Source organism: Grammomys surdaster, unplaced genomic scaffold, assembly GCF_004785775.1.
Source record: "Grammomys surdaster isolate TR1022 unplaced genomic scaffold, NIH_TR_1.0 125789, whole genome shotgun sequence".
NCBI lineage: Eukaryota > Metazoa > Chordata > Mammalia > Rodentia > Muridae > Grammomys > Grammomys surdaster.
In genome coordinates this window covers 2,179,067-2,191,528 of record NW_021620620.1, presented here as the reverse complement: position 1 = coordinate 2,191,528, position 12,462 = coordinate 2,179,067, and the positions used below count along the sequence as shown (strand labels likewise).

Here is a 12,462-nt window from a genome sequence, read left to right as displayed (position 1 = left end):
CTTCCTTCCTTCCTTCCTTCCTTCCTTCCTTCCTTCCTTCCTTCCTTAAAAGGGTTAGCCTCTAACACCTGTGTTCAAGTAATTCTTCTGCTTCAGCTTCCCTGTTAATTGGACCACTGGAAGGTTCCCCCATACCCAGATCACTCTTATATCTTTGATTGCCATTTCTACTTGCAATGCTCGTTCGAGATCAAATGAAACTCCCGTCCTCGTAGTGTAGTAGCTCCTGCGGCCTATGCTGTTCATTCACTGACTTCATGTTCCCACCATCATGCCCTTAACGTCTCACGTTACATTACATAACAGCCTTCTAATGGGGCATCATCAACCCTATTTAATAACTGAGGAAACGGAAACAAAATTCATCTACTCAAGGTTCTGGAAGTTACCCATCTGAACAACATGACTGAGGATCATTCTGATTTGAAGCCCTAACCAGTATTTCACAGAAGAAGAAAAATATAACGTCTTCTTCTACTGGTCAAAGACAGACTCTTACTGGACATAAGTAACATCTTAACATGTCCCTCTTCCAAGGGCTCCACCATGGCCGTGTTAGCCCATGTTTTCCTTTCATCCTTCAACCTCCCTGGATGATTAGTCTTATGGGTCTCATCTGGAGATGAGGAACCTGAGGTTGGGAGACATTGCCTCTCTGGTGAAACGCCACATAGCTAGGTAGACTGGTGGTACACACCAGGAATCACAGCATTTGAGAGGCTTTGTGAGTTTGGGGCCAGCCTGGGTTAGACATACAGTGAGTTCCAGGACAACCTGGGCTATAATGTGAAACCCTGTCTCAAAACAAAACAAACAGAAAACAACACAGAGCAGTTTCTGGTTGAGTTAAGTTTGGGGTGAGATTGAATCTAACATCTAGCAAGTTCCCTGGTAATGCTGACACTGCCTGTCTGGGGACCACACATGGAGCAGTAAGTTGTTAGATACCCCTGCCTGTCCCAGGTAGGAATGCAAGGAAGCCTCAAGCTGCTTACCAAAGCATCTCCTAATTGGTTTCCATCCAGTAAGAAAGGGAAAGGATACTAAGCTGAATGAAAGAATCAGAGCCAGAGAGGTAACAGAGTTGTGTGATGGCTATCCCACAGGGAACAGCACATTTGGATGGGTAAGAATGTTAGCCATGTCCTCCTGGGCCTTTCTTGGGCTAGCTGTCAGAGAGGAGGCCTTGGGCAGCCTAGTTTGCGGGCCTTCAGCAGTTCTGTCCTTGACACATCTATGAAGACACTTGCCCATCCTCTATGAAATACCTTGTTTCTGGAAACTGTGCTGATTATGTGACTATTCCAGAGAACCTGTGGACCTTGAGCCCTGCTAAAGGCCTCCTCACAGTCTAAGTACTGGAAGGTTCAGGATGACATAGAACCTTGTGGCCCTCCCTGGTCCCACCTCATGTTTCCAGTGGACTGCTAGAAACTGAAGACCCTGTAGAGGATAAGAGTGATGAAAATGTCCAGTCTGTGCAAAGACAACATTGGCTTTGTCTGTCCCCTTTGTCCAGGGTGCTACCAGACCAGCCTATCTGCAGCCTTCTCTAGCAAGAGTTACAAATGAACTCTGGATTTCAGACAATGCATTTGGAGCTGGCTGTAGGTCTCAGAAAGGTTCACCATTGACCACAGGTCAGGGACAAAGGTCACTATAAGGGACACACGGGCATGCACATGTGCCTGCTACTCTAAGTTCTTTCTGAGTGCTTCCTTTCTAAGATCACTCTCTGCAGACACCAAGAAGGCCTCAGGGTCTAGAAAGGGGGAGAAGAGACATCAAAATACATCCAGAAGGATCTTGGGGTCTTGGTCCAGGTCAGTTTCTGCATGAAGATCCACGAGTCTCCAGAAATTCCAAAAAAAGCAGGTACCAGCAAGCAAGCATTGTGGAGAATTTACACAGTCTTGACTTTAGTCCTAAAGAAAGTGCCCGTGAGATCACCCCAGCCAGAACTACAACCTACATACAATTCCACAGCTGCTTCCTGCCTTTGTCATAGATTCAGATTCCTGTTTTCTTTGCTTTTTTTTCTTTTCTTTCTTTCTTTTTTTTTTTTTTTTGTGTGTGTGTATGTGTGTGTCAGGATTAGAACCCAGGGCCTTACATACATGCTAAGCATGTACTCTATCCCCAAACCCATAATTTAGTTTAAATACCAAGTTAAAAATGAAACCCATGCAAACTAGAGTCAGCTGCTTGTGGCTGCCTAAGGGAGAGCAGAGCCCTGTCTAGTTGTGGTTCGGTCCCTCTTGCTGCTCATGTTTTCGTCTCTCTGGGAGGTATCAAGGTGGACCCGGGGCCTCATTCTGTGTGGTTGCCCTTGGCGGTGGAGATTGGAGTTTTGTTGACGTGGTGGTTGGCGACTGTGGTATGTCTGGAATAGCGGAGGTGTCAAGCCTTGGGATTTGTGGTACCTGGACTTGGGTTGGAACTGTCGGTGATGGTGATGCTATGATTGGTCCAGGTGCCGTGAAAGGGGATTTACCATGGCTGAGATGTCAGTGCCACTTGTGTTGGCTGAGACAGTGAAGTGTGACAATGTCTGTTGATTGGAAGATGAGAGAATCTCACTCAGGTGTTGGTCAAAAAATTGCGTATGCTGCCATCCTCCTGGTCCACGTCCTGCCTTTCATCTTGCTGGCTATGGCTCAGGAAGTTCAGTTATATCACTTTGTTACAAGACCAGGACCCCCATTACCCCCTGGTCTTTGTAAGTGTCACCTGTCAGCTGTGGTGGGCAGTGGGAACAGTTCTCTGCAACCTTTACCCACTCCACTTTACCCTCAAAACATATTGAAAATCTCATAGCCTGGAACTCAGTATCCAGATCACTGCGCTCCAAGTTCTGTCTTCCATGCATCCTGGTCAAAATGATTATACTGTCATCTGCAATCCCTTTCTTCTCCTCAGCATCTCTGTGCCCTCAAATTAGACAGCTGCCAGCCTCCCCTATCTCACACACCACATCCCTCCCTTGAGATCAAGAGCACTAGCCTCTACTTCCAGGAAGCCTTATCTCACCAATCAGAGGGACCTCTGCCTCTGGAGTCCACAATATCAACTTTGCATTGTGGTTACAGATACATCATCCCTTTCTGAGTCTGTTAGCATTCATGGTAGCCAGGAAGGAGCCTCACTTACAGACATAGGATGCTAAGTGAGAAGAACTCTCCTATTTACCCCGAAGGCTTTATGTGGGACTTTGGCCTGGAGCCATACGAGGTGCTGCTCACAGTGGCCTGGAGGAAGTGAGAGGCACTGAGGGGCTAGAAAGCAGGTAAGAACATTTCAGAGCTTTAACTAACGGGCTCAAAGAGAGCACTAACAGGCTCAGAGCTGGTGACAAGATGCTTAGAGTCCATCAACTTGAGGGATCATCTCAAGTCCTTTCCCACCCACTGCCTGGGACCTATACTACCTCTCTGTGCCTGGCCACCTCCTACTCTATGACCTACCCTTGGGCCTTGTAAGTCATCAGTCCAAATATGGGTGAGTTCCAGCTCACCTAAATGAAGGAAGATGTCCTCCCCACAGCCAAGATGATGATTGTTTGGACCTGCCCTGGCCCTGGCATCAGACTGTTAGAAGAAGAAAGAGGTAGGAGGCTAAGGAGGAACAGGATGGTAGAGAGACCAAGGAGGGCATCTATCTCAGCGCTGGATAGAAGTGAGCAACTTCCCCAGCTGGCCATTCCAGGTGAGCTTGCCAGAAAGAAAGAGTGTTTTCAGATAGCAGGAGTGGGAACGGGGTTCCAGCCATTCAGCCACAGAGAAGGCAGGGCATCTTGAGGGCTGGTCTTTCCTTCGTTTTCCAAATGCTATTCTCCTTATGTTCCCAGCCTATGACTCCATGCAGTGAGGGACCAGGCTGCTTGCTGGGCAGTGGGTGGAGTGCTGGCTTTGAAACCACTAGCCTGTTGGTGGGTGCTAGAGTTTTTCAAGCTGAGGATGTTCTGATTAGCTTGGCTAAATGCTCCAGAGTAGCACAAGGCCACAGACCCAGCTGGAGACCTTCCTTTACATTCCTGTCGCCCAGATTCTGCTAGGTCTTCCTTCCATCTCCCTGTCAGAAGCCCCCACTTCCATCTTCTGGCTTCCCTGTAAAGTATCCCATTGTCCAGGCATGCCCACTGAAGTACCTCTCATGCTGAACATAAGGCTTGCCTGGGTGAAAGGCTTTCCTGTTGGTGAGGAAAGATGGTGCTACCTATCCGTCAGAGCTGCGTGTGGAGGGAGAAGCTATATTCCTGGGGTAGCCCCCATCCACACTGCCCTGTGAGAGGCAAAGGCTGCCCATAGAACCCCAGTGTGGGTCCCTCACCCTGGGATCCTTAGCCTGGGTGTAGAAAAGCAGCAGTGAGCCGAGCTGCACTGGGGCTCACATGCTTGGCAGTATCCCCGCATCTCCGTTGGCCATACCTGTCCTCTCTGTCCTAGACACTGTCCCTGAAGGCCCTCCCAAGGTGGGGTGCAGGGCACGCATACAGGCACAGCAGATCAGGGCTTGGTTTGTTCATTTCAAATCCTCTTTATTTCAAAACAAGCATGCTTGTATGTACATGAGAAAAAACTATGAAGCTAGCATACAAGTATAGAGAAGAGGGTTCCCACCCAGGAGCCTGATCTGCACATAATATGTTCCAAGTGAATATGAGTCCAAATGCCCAAAGGGGTGGGCAAATGAGCAGTGGCTACTATATCTTCATCGTTTGGCAGTGTTAGGCCAGCAAACCCTGTTATGTCATCTCTGGACTACAGATAAGGGTTTGCACGAGGGGTATACAGAGGCTCCGCTTGTGGGAGTTGGGACAGTCACACTGGGTAGGGGGTTGGAGAGGTAGGAGGTACTGGGTGCGTGGTACTGGGCCTCAGCTGTCAACTCTGGGGCAGGCAGAAAGCAGAAGTGCTACCGTTGGCTACCAGAGGTGCCCCCAGCACAGTGTTCATTATCAAGCATCACCATGGGGTTCACATGCCAGATCTGTGTGGGAGAGGGGCGGGGGTCCAGCCTGCCAGGGGCCAGGGGGATCCAAGCAGCCTTTTAGCTTTTAACATTAAGGATTTGGGCTGAAAGGCCATGGTGCCAGTTGCGCAATTTGGCAAAACGTGGGCTGTTACGTTCCGTTTCAAACCTTTCCCTGTGGCACAGAGACAGAGACAGAAAGAGAGAGAGAGATAGAAACAGAGACAGAGAAAAAAGAGAAAGGGAGAGGGAGAAAGAGAGGGGTTAGGGAACATCTCCACTATTTCCCTGCCTGAAGCTGGGACAGAGGGACACATAGGGAACTGGTTTGGGGATGTGTTGCCATACTTGGGATACTTTCTAGAGGGCAGGCTTGGACTGGATGGGGCAAGACTAGAGTTCTGGTATAAAATGGAGGGACCAAAGTTCCTGCCTTGCTGGAGGGAAAGGTACAGGGCCTGGTTAGAGGGTCAATGGGCAGAGTGGGCAAAGGGAGACAGGATCCCTGGCCCACTGGGGCTAGGGCTGGGCAGAGCTGCTTTGGCGGCGGGCTCTTGGAACTGAGGCAGGCAGGCCTGGAATAGACTGTCCTCTAGCTGGGCACTAAGGAGAAGGAACACTTAACTTCAATGATGAGGGCTGGTGGGTAGACCTGTCTTGTCCCTGTACTGCCTGGCATTCCTCACCTTCATCACCTCCAGAGAGAAGCCTTCACATGCTACCCAGGGTTCCTGCAGGTCCAGGCCTGAGCACAGCCTAGGCCTACCCCAGTTCAGAAGCACATACACATACTCACTGCCACAGAAACAAAAGAGTAGGGCCTGCTACTTTCTGCTAGTGGAGCCTCTGGAAGGCTCAACTACAGCTGCCCAGGTGAAGGCACAGTGCAAGCACCCCATGGTAAGAATGTAGAAAGGGAATGAGGGCAGGAAAGGAAAAGCCAGCCAGTGATGCTGGGATCTGAGCCCTCATGGCAGAAGGGCCTCTAGCTCATCATAGCAGAGATACAAACTGGTGGCAGGCACCACATTTAACCATAAGTACAGTACACTCAACCTGAACTGAGACACAGTTAAAAAGTAGTAGTGTTGGTGTTGCTGTCCAGAGGTAGCCCTGTAAAGAGTTAACTAATTCAAACGCTAAACAAAAAATTAAAAATCTAACTGCTACATCCTCGTCACAGGATGCTACTTAATAGTAAAAAGGATCAAATGAGCTACAGACTGGATAACCTTGGTCCAGATGGTTTTGGAATATTCGCACATATATGATGAGATCTCTTGGAGACCTAGTATAAAATTCATTCATATCGCATATATACTTTATACAGACAACTCGAAGATAATGTTTAATGAGGCCTATGTTTTGTTCTTGCCATTACCGTGGTCCTGGAGACTGAACACATCTAAGGCTGCTCCACATGCCCCCAAACAGGCCTCATGCATGTAGGCAAGCCTCTGCCATTGCTACATCCTAGACTAGCATCTGTGTCTTTTGTTTCTGTTTCTCTTTTGAGAGGTCTTGATATGCGACAGTCCTGGAACTCACTCTGTAGACCAAGCTGGCCTCAAACTCACAGAGATCTATCTGCCTCTGCCTCCAGAGTGCTGGGACTAAAGGCGTGCACCACCACATCGGGCCCAGTATCTGTGTTTTGACATGAGGTCAAAGGTAAAATCTTCCACCTTTGGTGTTATCATGATTCCCAGAAAAGTTTTGGGTTTGGGTACTTTGGATTTTAGAATCAGAGTGTTTATGTGTAAACTTGTACTGGTTCATTCAACAACTTGGATAAAGTCCAAGGGAATTTTGCTAATGGAAAAAGCCAACCCTAAAATGGTCATATACTATATGATTCCAGTGCTAGTCAACAGAAAGAAGTAGTGTGTGTGTGTGTGTGTGTGTGTGTGTGTGTGTGTAGGCATGTGGAGTAGCCTTAGATGTGTAATAGTTTGTGTGTTGGGTTGAAGTGATGCCATCATTATCACTGTGACATTGTGCTATGATGTTTTAAGGCTTTGCTGCTGGAAATGGAAGTGGGACAGAACGCAAAGAATCTGTCATTTCATTTGTTTGTTTGTTTGTTTGTTTGTTTGTTTTTTCAAGACAAGGTTTCTTTGTATAGCCCTGGCTGTCCTGGAACTCACTTTGTAGAACAGGCTAGCCTCAAATCTCACAGAGATTCATCTGCTTCTGTCTCCTGAGTGCTGAGATTAAAGTCATGTGCCACCACTGCCCAACATCTCCTGTCATTTCTTATAACTGCAAGTAAATTGGCAATTACTTCAAAATGAAAAGTCCAATTTAAAAATGAGTCACCAGCATGCACGAACCAGGATAATTGACTTTCTGCAAAGCTGGTCTTACAGTTACACACAGTGATAATCACCAAGTCCTGGTCCTTACATCCCCACATCCCCACGTTCATGGAGGTCTACTTTCCCATCGGCGTGATCTGGCACATTCTCGCTCTGCTTCATGAGTCCAGCACATTGGAACTCTAGAAGACTGGTGCCCAAATCTGAGGGTCTGCTAATTGCTGACATAGCTGTAAAACACTGGTCCTAGCCAACCTTTCCACTATACCAAGAGGCTCAGAGACCTCTGCATGCACAGTCCAAAGCCACACAGAAATGTATCAGTGAAACTGCCATCTGGGTGCTGGGCCTTTCCTGTGCCTCTCTGAAGTCAGGGTGAATGGGTGAAAGCAGAACAAGCAGAGACCCTGTGGCATGGCCCACACAGCCCTACAAGCACTCACAACCTTCTCATAGAGACAGGCCCACTTGCCACCGAATTTCCAGTTCTAGCAAAGCCCACCTAGGCTCAAGAACAGTTTGTCATCAGCGTTCAATGACAAAGTGAAGGACAATTCTAGAACCTCTGTGAATCTAGTGAGCATACTAGTTTGGTACTGTTGGGAAATTCCTTGCTAGCCAAAGACAAGGAAGGATGAGGGATGAGCATGAGGGAGAGAAAGAGGAGAGGAAGGAGGCCTGCTGGCTCTGCTTAGACTGTGGTGCTTGGGAGTCCCAGCTTCCAGCTGTGTCTTTCAGACTTGCCAGAGTGCCAGACTACTAGGGGCCAATGTGGGAGGAGGGACGAGCAGGGTAGCTGTCATCAGCCCACAGGATGGATCAGCGGGCCCTGGAAATCAGCTTCTAACTCTGGAGTCAGGATGTGGCTCTGACCACTGAGACACAAGTCCCCTGAGTAGTCTGAAGGCAGCACACAAGGGACAAACATGCTTTCTTCTGCTCACATGGCCACTTCAGTGAATGAGTCTTTGGCCTAAGTGGCTGAAGACTTTACTTGTCCCAAGTGTAATGGAACTAGGGCATGCACAGCCTCTGTCCCAGAACCCTGGGCTACTGAGATTTGGAGGCATGGAAGGCTCTGTCTAGGGGGACAACCCTCAACAAATTAAAGTCAGAAAAAGAGGCAGAGTCAGGAGTCCTGCACCCTCTGGACCTGTGGGGAAGGTCTGCTGGAGCCTCAGAGTCCTCACTGAAGGACCTGAATCTTGGGAGGAATGGCCTGGGACTGAGGAAGGAAGCCGGCTGAAGCCTTTTCTTGGGAATGCTTGTCAGATTTTCTCCTGAGAAAACTCCATAGTAGGGCCTGATAATGTTTCAGGGGAAACAGGGAACAGGTTAGCTCTCCTACTGGGACTCCTTCCTTCTAAGCATAAACAGCTGGCGACGAGGCATAAGCCTAGCATGACTGTTGTGCATATTGAACAGGAAAAGAGCATCACGTGACCAGAAGAGGTGGCAGAAGCCATGAAGGAAGGATGGTGTGTCTTATGGAGGGGAGAAAAAGGCCTCCAGTTGATTTCCTGATGGAAAGAACCTGGGTGTAAGCTGTTTACTGTGTTGAGGAGGCAGCATAAAGACCCCTAAATTGACTCATTGGGAAAGTCTGCATTGCTTCCTGGGACATCTATGTGGGTGGTTTCAGTGAAGAGGGTGGGAAAAACACAGAAGTAGCATGTAAGGTCAGCAGAGCACGGGAGGACTGGAGAGCAGAGCGCTCAGCCACACAGAACAGCTGGCTCGCCACATCTGCACCAAAGGCGGCAGGAGCATTCTGGTGCTCTGTTTGAGATGCGCTCCAGGAGCTCAGAGGTTAAGCACATTTTCAGGACTACATGCCACCCTTAGCAGGCTGGGGAGGAGCACACTCCCAACCAAAAAGTAGGAGCAGCTCAGGTTGGCAAAAATACAAGTTCAACAATCAAATGCACATGGAGTCCCAGCTGGCCTGAGAACTCTACTCTTCTTGAGTTCTGTGGCCACCATGTGTAGTTAGCAAGTACCGAAAGCTTGGCTCAGGGGAGAACATGCCTTTGAGTCCCAGACCCACCCAGAGAGACCACCACAGGACTCCCTGGCCCCAGACAGACTGTCCAAGAAGAACATGCAGATGACATACTACCGGAAGTAGACAGATAATCACACAGGCTCCATGCCTCACCATGGAAGGCCTTCACAGGTTCCAGTGGGTTTCAAAACAGCCATGCCCCACTCATGCCCAGGGCTACATACAGCTCCTAAGAGGGCACAGTCAGTAGGCAAGTGGTGGTGCCCCAGACTTGTCACTGACCAGGAGACCATGCCTTGAGATACCTAGTCCTATACAATCCCTCCTTGTGCCAAGGGCTCATACTTTCTTGCAGTCGCTGTTATATTTCAAGTAATTTATAGAAGTGGTGCTTTGGTGTATGTATGGGCAGGAGAGTCTAGACATCAGGTATTCGTGCCTAGCATGGCCCTCTGTGTGCCTGCTCACAGTACCAAGTCTTCAGACTGACCAAGGAAAAGCCCAAAGTTTAGTGTGCAGGTGAGTCATGGGCTCGCTGCCCTCACAGGGAAAGATGTCCTTATTCTCCAAAGCCCAGTGAAGGCCAAAGCAGCCCTGCCCCTGCCCAGTAAGGGAGCCAGGAAAGCCCAGATTCCTCACTCCTGGGTCTACCTCAGTGACCAGGGGAAGCCACCCAAGCCTGGATCTGCGGGGGCCCTTTAAGGGCTGAGCTTTTCAAATACATGATCATGAAAGGTTCTTTCCATGAGTCATGTGACCTGAGGGCTACCTGGGAAGGGTCGGGGTTAGAACACAAGGCCATGGAACCCAAAGCTAGGCACCTACCTTGACCTTCGCAGAGCTTCTTCATCAGGGTCTTGCACTGCGGGAGAAAGAAGGTGGTCAGAGCTCACAGTGAACATAGGGAGAAAAACCACTAGAGCTTTGTGGACACTAAGTCCCTAGGAATCAGCCAGGCCCTGAACATTTCCTGTGCCATCTTGTCAGTGGTGGCAATGAGTGTGTACGTGCCAGGACATCACCTTGCTGGAAGCTATATGACAAGCCTGTATGACAAGTTCTTGTTTAGAGTTTGGGGTTAGAATGGAAGACCCTCCTAGGGACCTGGAGGCTCTCTATCAGCTGCCAACTCTACCAGTGTTAGCTAATCTTCCAGGGCGGGTGGCTTGATTCCTCGACTTTCATATGCTTTAAGACTATGCAGGAGCCATGGCCTCTCTGCATCACCCTCTCCTAACCACACTTAAAAACACTTTCACTCACTGTATTCTGTCCCGGTCATCTGGGCCAGGATGCGGAAGGAACGAGACTGCAGGTTGGAGGACCGGCGGGCCCACTCATCAGCCTCATCTTCCGGCTTGCTTTGAGTTTTGATCACGGCCTGGTACACGGGAGAGGCGCTGTCCACCGCCAAGTCTTTCACAGGAAGGCTCCTGTAGGTCGGGAAGGGGTGTGAGCAGAGGCCAGTCTCGAATTCAGACCCCCACACACACACTCTGTTCTCCCACTGAGTCCCTCCCCGCACATCTGTGTCCCCCTGTTTTCATCACTACTATCAGAAGAGCTGAAAAGCCTGGGGTTCGGTGCTCAGGGTCTCAGAGGTCAGGGAAGGCCCAGTGGGAAAGCGGCTCTTCTTGCCCATGAGATTTCTATCTTTCCTGTTGGCCCCACTCCAGTGCTGGATCTGAACAAGTTCTCACCCTATGGGCTGGAGACCCTATAGGAAAGGAGGAGGTAGGTCTCCTTGAAGAGATTTTGGCTTCCCTGAGCCAGTTCTGTGAGGGGCAGGGTGAGAACAGCCTGCCTGAGGGGCCCGGAGGCTAGCTCAGGAACCATTCAGTGGCCTCCTCACACCCACAGATCCAGACAGGGAGCTGCCAATGGCTTGTGGCTGGAAGATGCCTGGGGCTTCTGGCTCAGCTGCAGGAGATCAGCCTGGCTAGAAAGTACTATGAAAAACAAAGCAGGAAATTTTGCTGAGCCCTGGCGTGATCTGCAAGGAGTTGTGGTTGAGGACAGAGGAGGGACTTTGGGAATGAGGTTACAGGCATGGTCTGTGCCCCAAAGCAACATAGTCTTTTGAGGGGATCTGCTGATACCCCCTTAAGCTCCCAGGGTCTGACTTGCATAGTAGGTGCTCAAAAGTCTTAGCTGAATCTTTTTTTTTCAACTCCAGATTGAAGCCAGCAGGGATCCCAGAGCTCCTCAAGTGCTGGAATTTCTACATGACTCAAGTTTTATAGGTCAGATTGTGAATCTGAGTTGTTCAGAAAACCCTCTTGGATATCAGGGAGTCCTCAGGACAACCCTATGACACTAAACCTGCCTGCTAACTTTTTCCTCCTTGAAATGTTGAAACTGAGGTCCAGAGAGGCCAGCTGAGTAGCTCCAGGCTATAGTAGACAGGAACACAATTGAATGACAACTTAGGTGGCCCAGCACCCAGCCCAGTGTCCCTTTTCCTTTTGTTATTAGTTTTTATTCCACTATTATTATTGTTATTATTATTCAGAGTCTTGCTATGTAGCCTTCCTTGCCCCAGTCTCCTGAGTACTGAGATCATATGCTTCCATGCCTGGTTTGCCCAGTGTCCTTTCTGTCAAATGTTTTATCATCAGGAAGCTCAAAGGCCACACCTGCCTACCAGGGACTACCTGGCTCAGATGCTCTGACCACACAGAGACACAGCCCAGCTGAGGCATGCCCTATCTTGCACCCTCCTGCCTGGCTTCATCTGCCCTGTCCTTTGTGGGGACTGGCTAGCCAGGACAGGACCATCCTAGTACACAAGTCAAGGAGCTGGATAGAATTGGTCTAGTTTCCCAGGTTTGGTTCCTTAGGCCTGGTTCAGGTTGAGCTATGACAGCAGAGTTGGAGAAGGGGTGGAGGCCCTGCCCCTGCCTCCACTTTCCTGAAGGCTTTAGCCTTGAAAGCTAGGTATTTTAAGATTATGATTGAGATCGGTTATGGGTTCTGCAGATTCCTCTGGGGTCCATCCAGAAAGAAACTCACAGCTGGGAGAGAAACAAAGGAAAGCCTGGGTTTCTTCCTGCAGAAAGGATTCTTTTTTTTTTTTTTTTTTTTTTTTTTTTTTTTTTTTTTGACGAGGGGGTTTAGTATTTAAACCAGGCAGCTCGCACACACAAAGTATAACAGCCGCGGCGCCCA

At 49.3% G+C, this 12,462-nt stretch overlaps 1 protein-coding gene across 11 annotated transcripts in view; it reads right to left on the bottom strand.

Moving 5' to 3' along the window:
- Ldb3 (LIM domain binding 3) overlaps nt 1-12,462 on the bottom strand; it is a 61,241-nt gene that overhangs the window by 29,112 nt on the left and 19,667 nt on the right. For 7 of the 11 annotated variants that reach the window (XM_028789104.1, XM_028789105.1, XM_028789106.1 and 4 more), the window contains 2 exons: nt 10,558-10,727; nt 10,120-10,156 (listed from right to left, as the gene is read on the bottom strand). In XM_028789104.1, the coding sequence (XP_028644937.1) occupies nt 10,120-10,156; nt 10,558-10,727 (207 nt within the window). Of the gene's footprint in view, nt 1-4,508; nt 5,147-10,119; nt 10,157-10,557; nt 10,728-12,462 lie in introns of those variants that run through there. The other 4 variants (XM_028789110.1, XM_028789111.1, XM_028789109.1 and 1 more) reach the window with 2 other exon arrangements.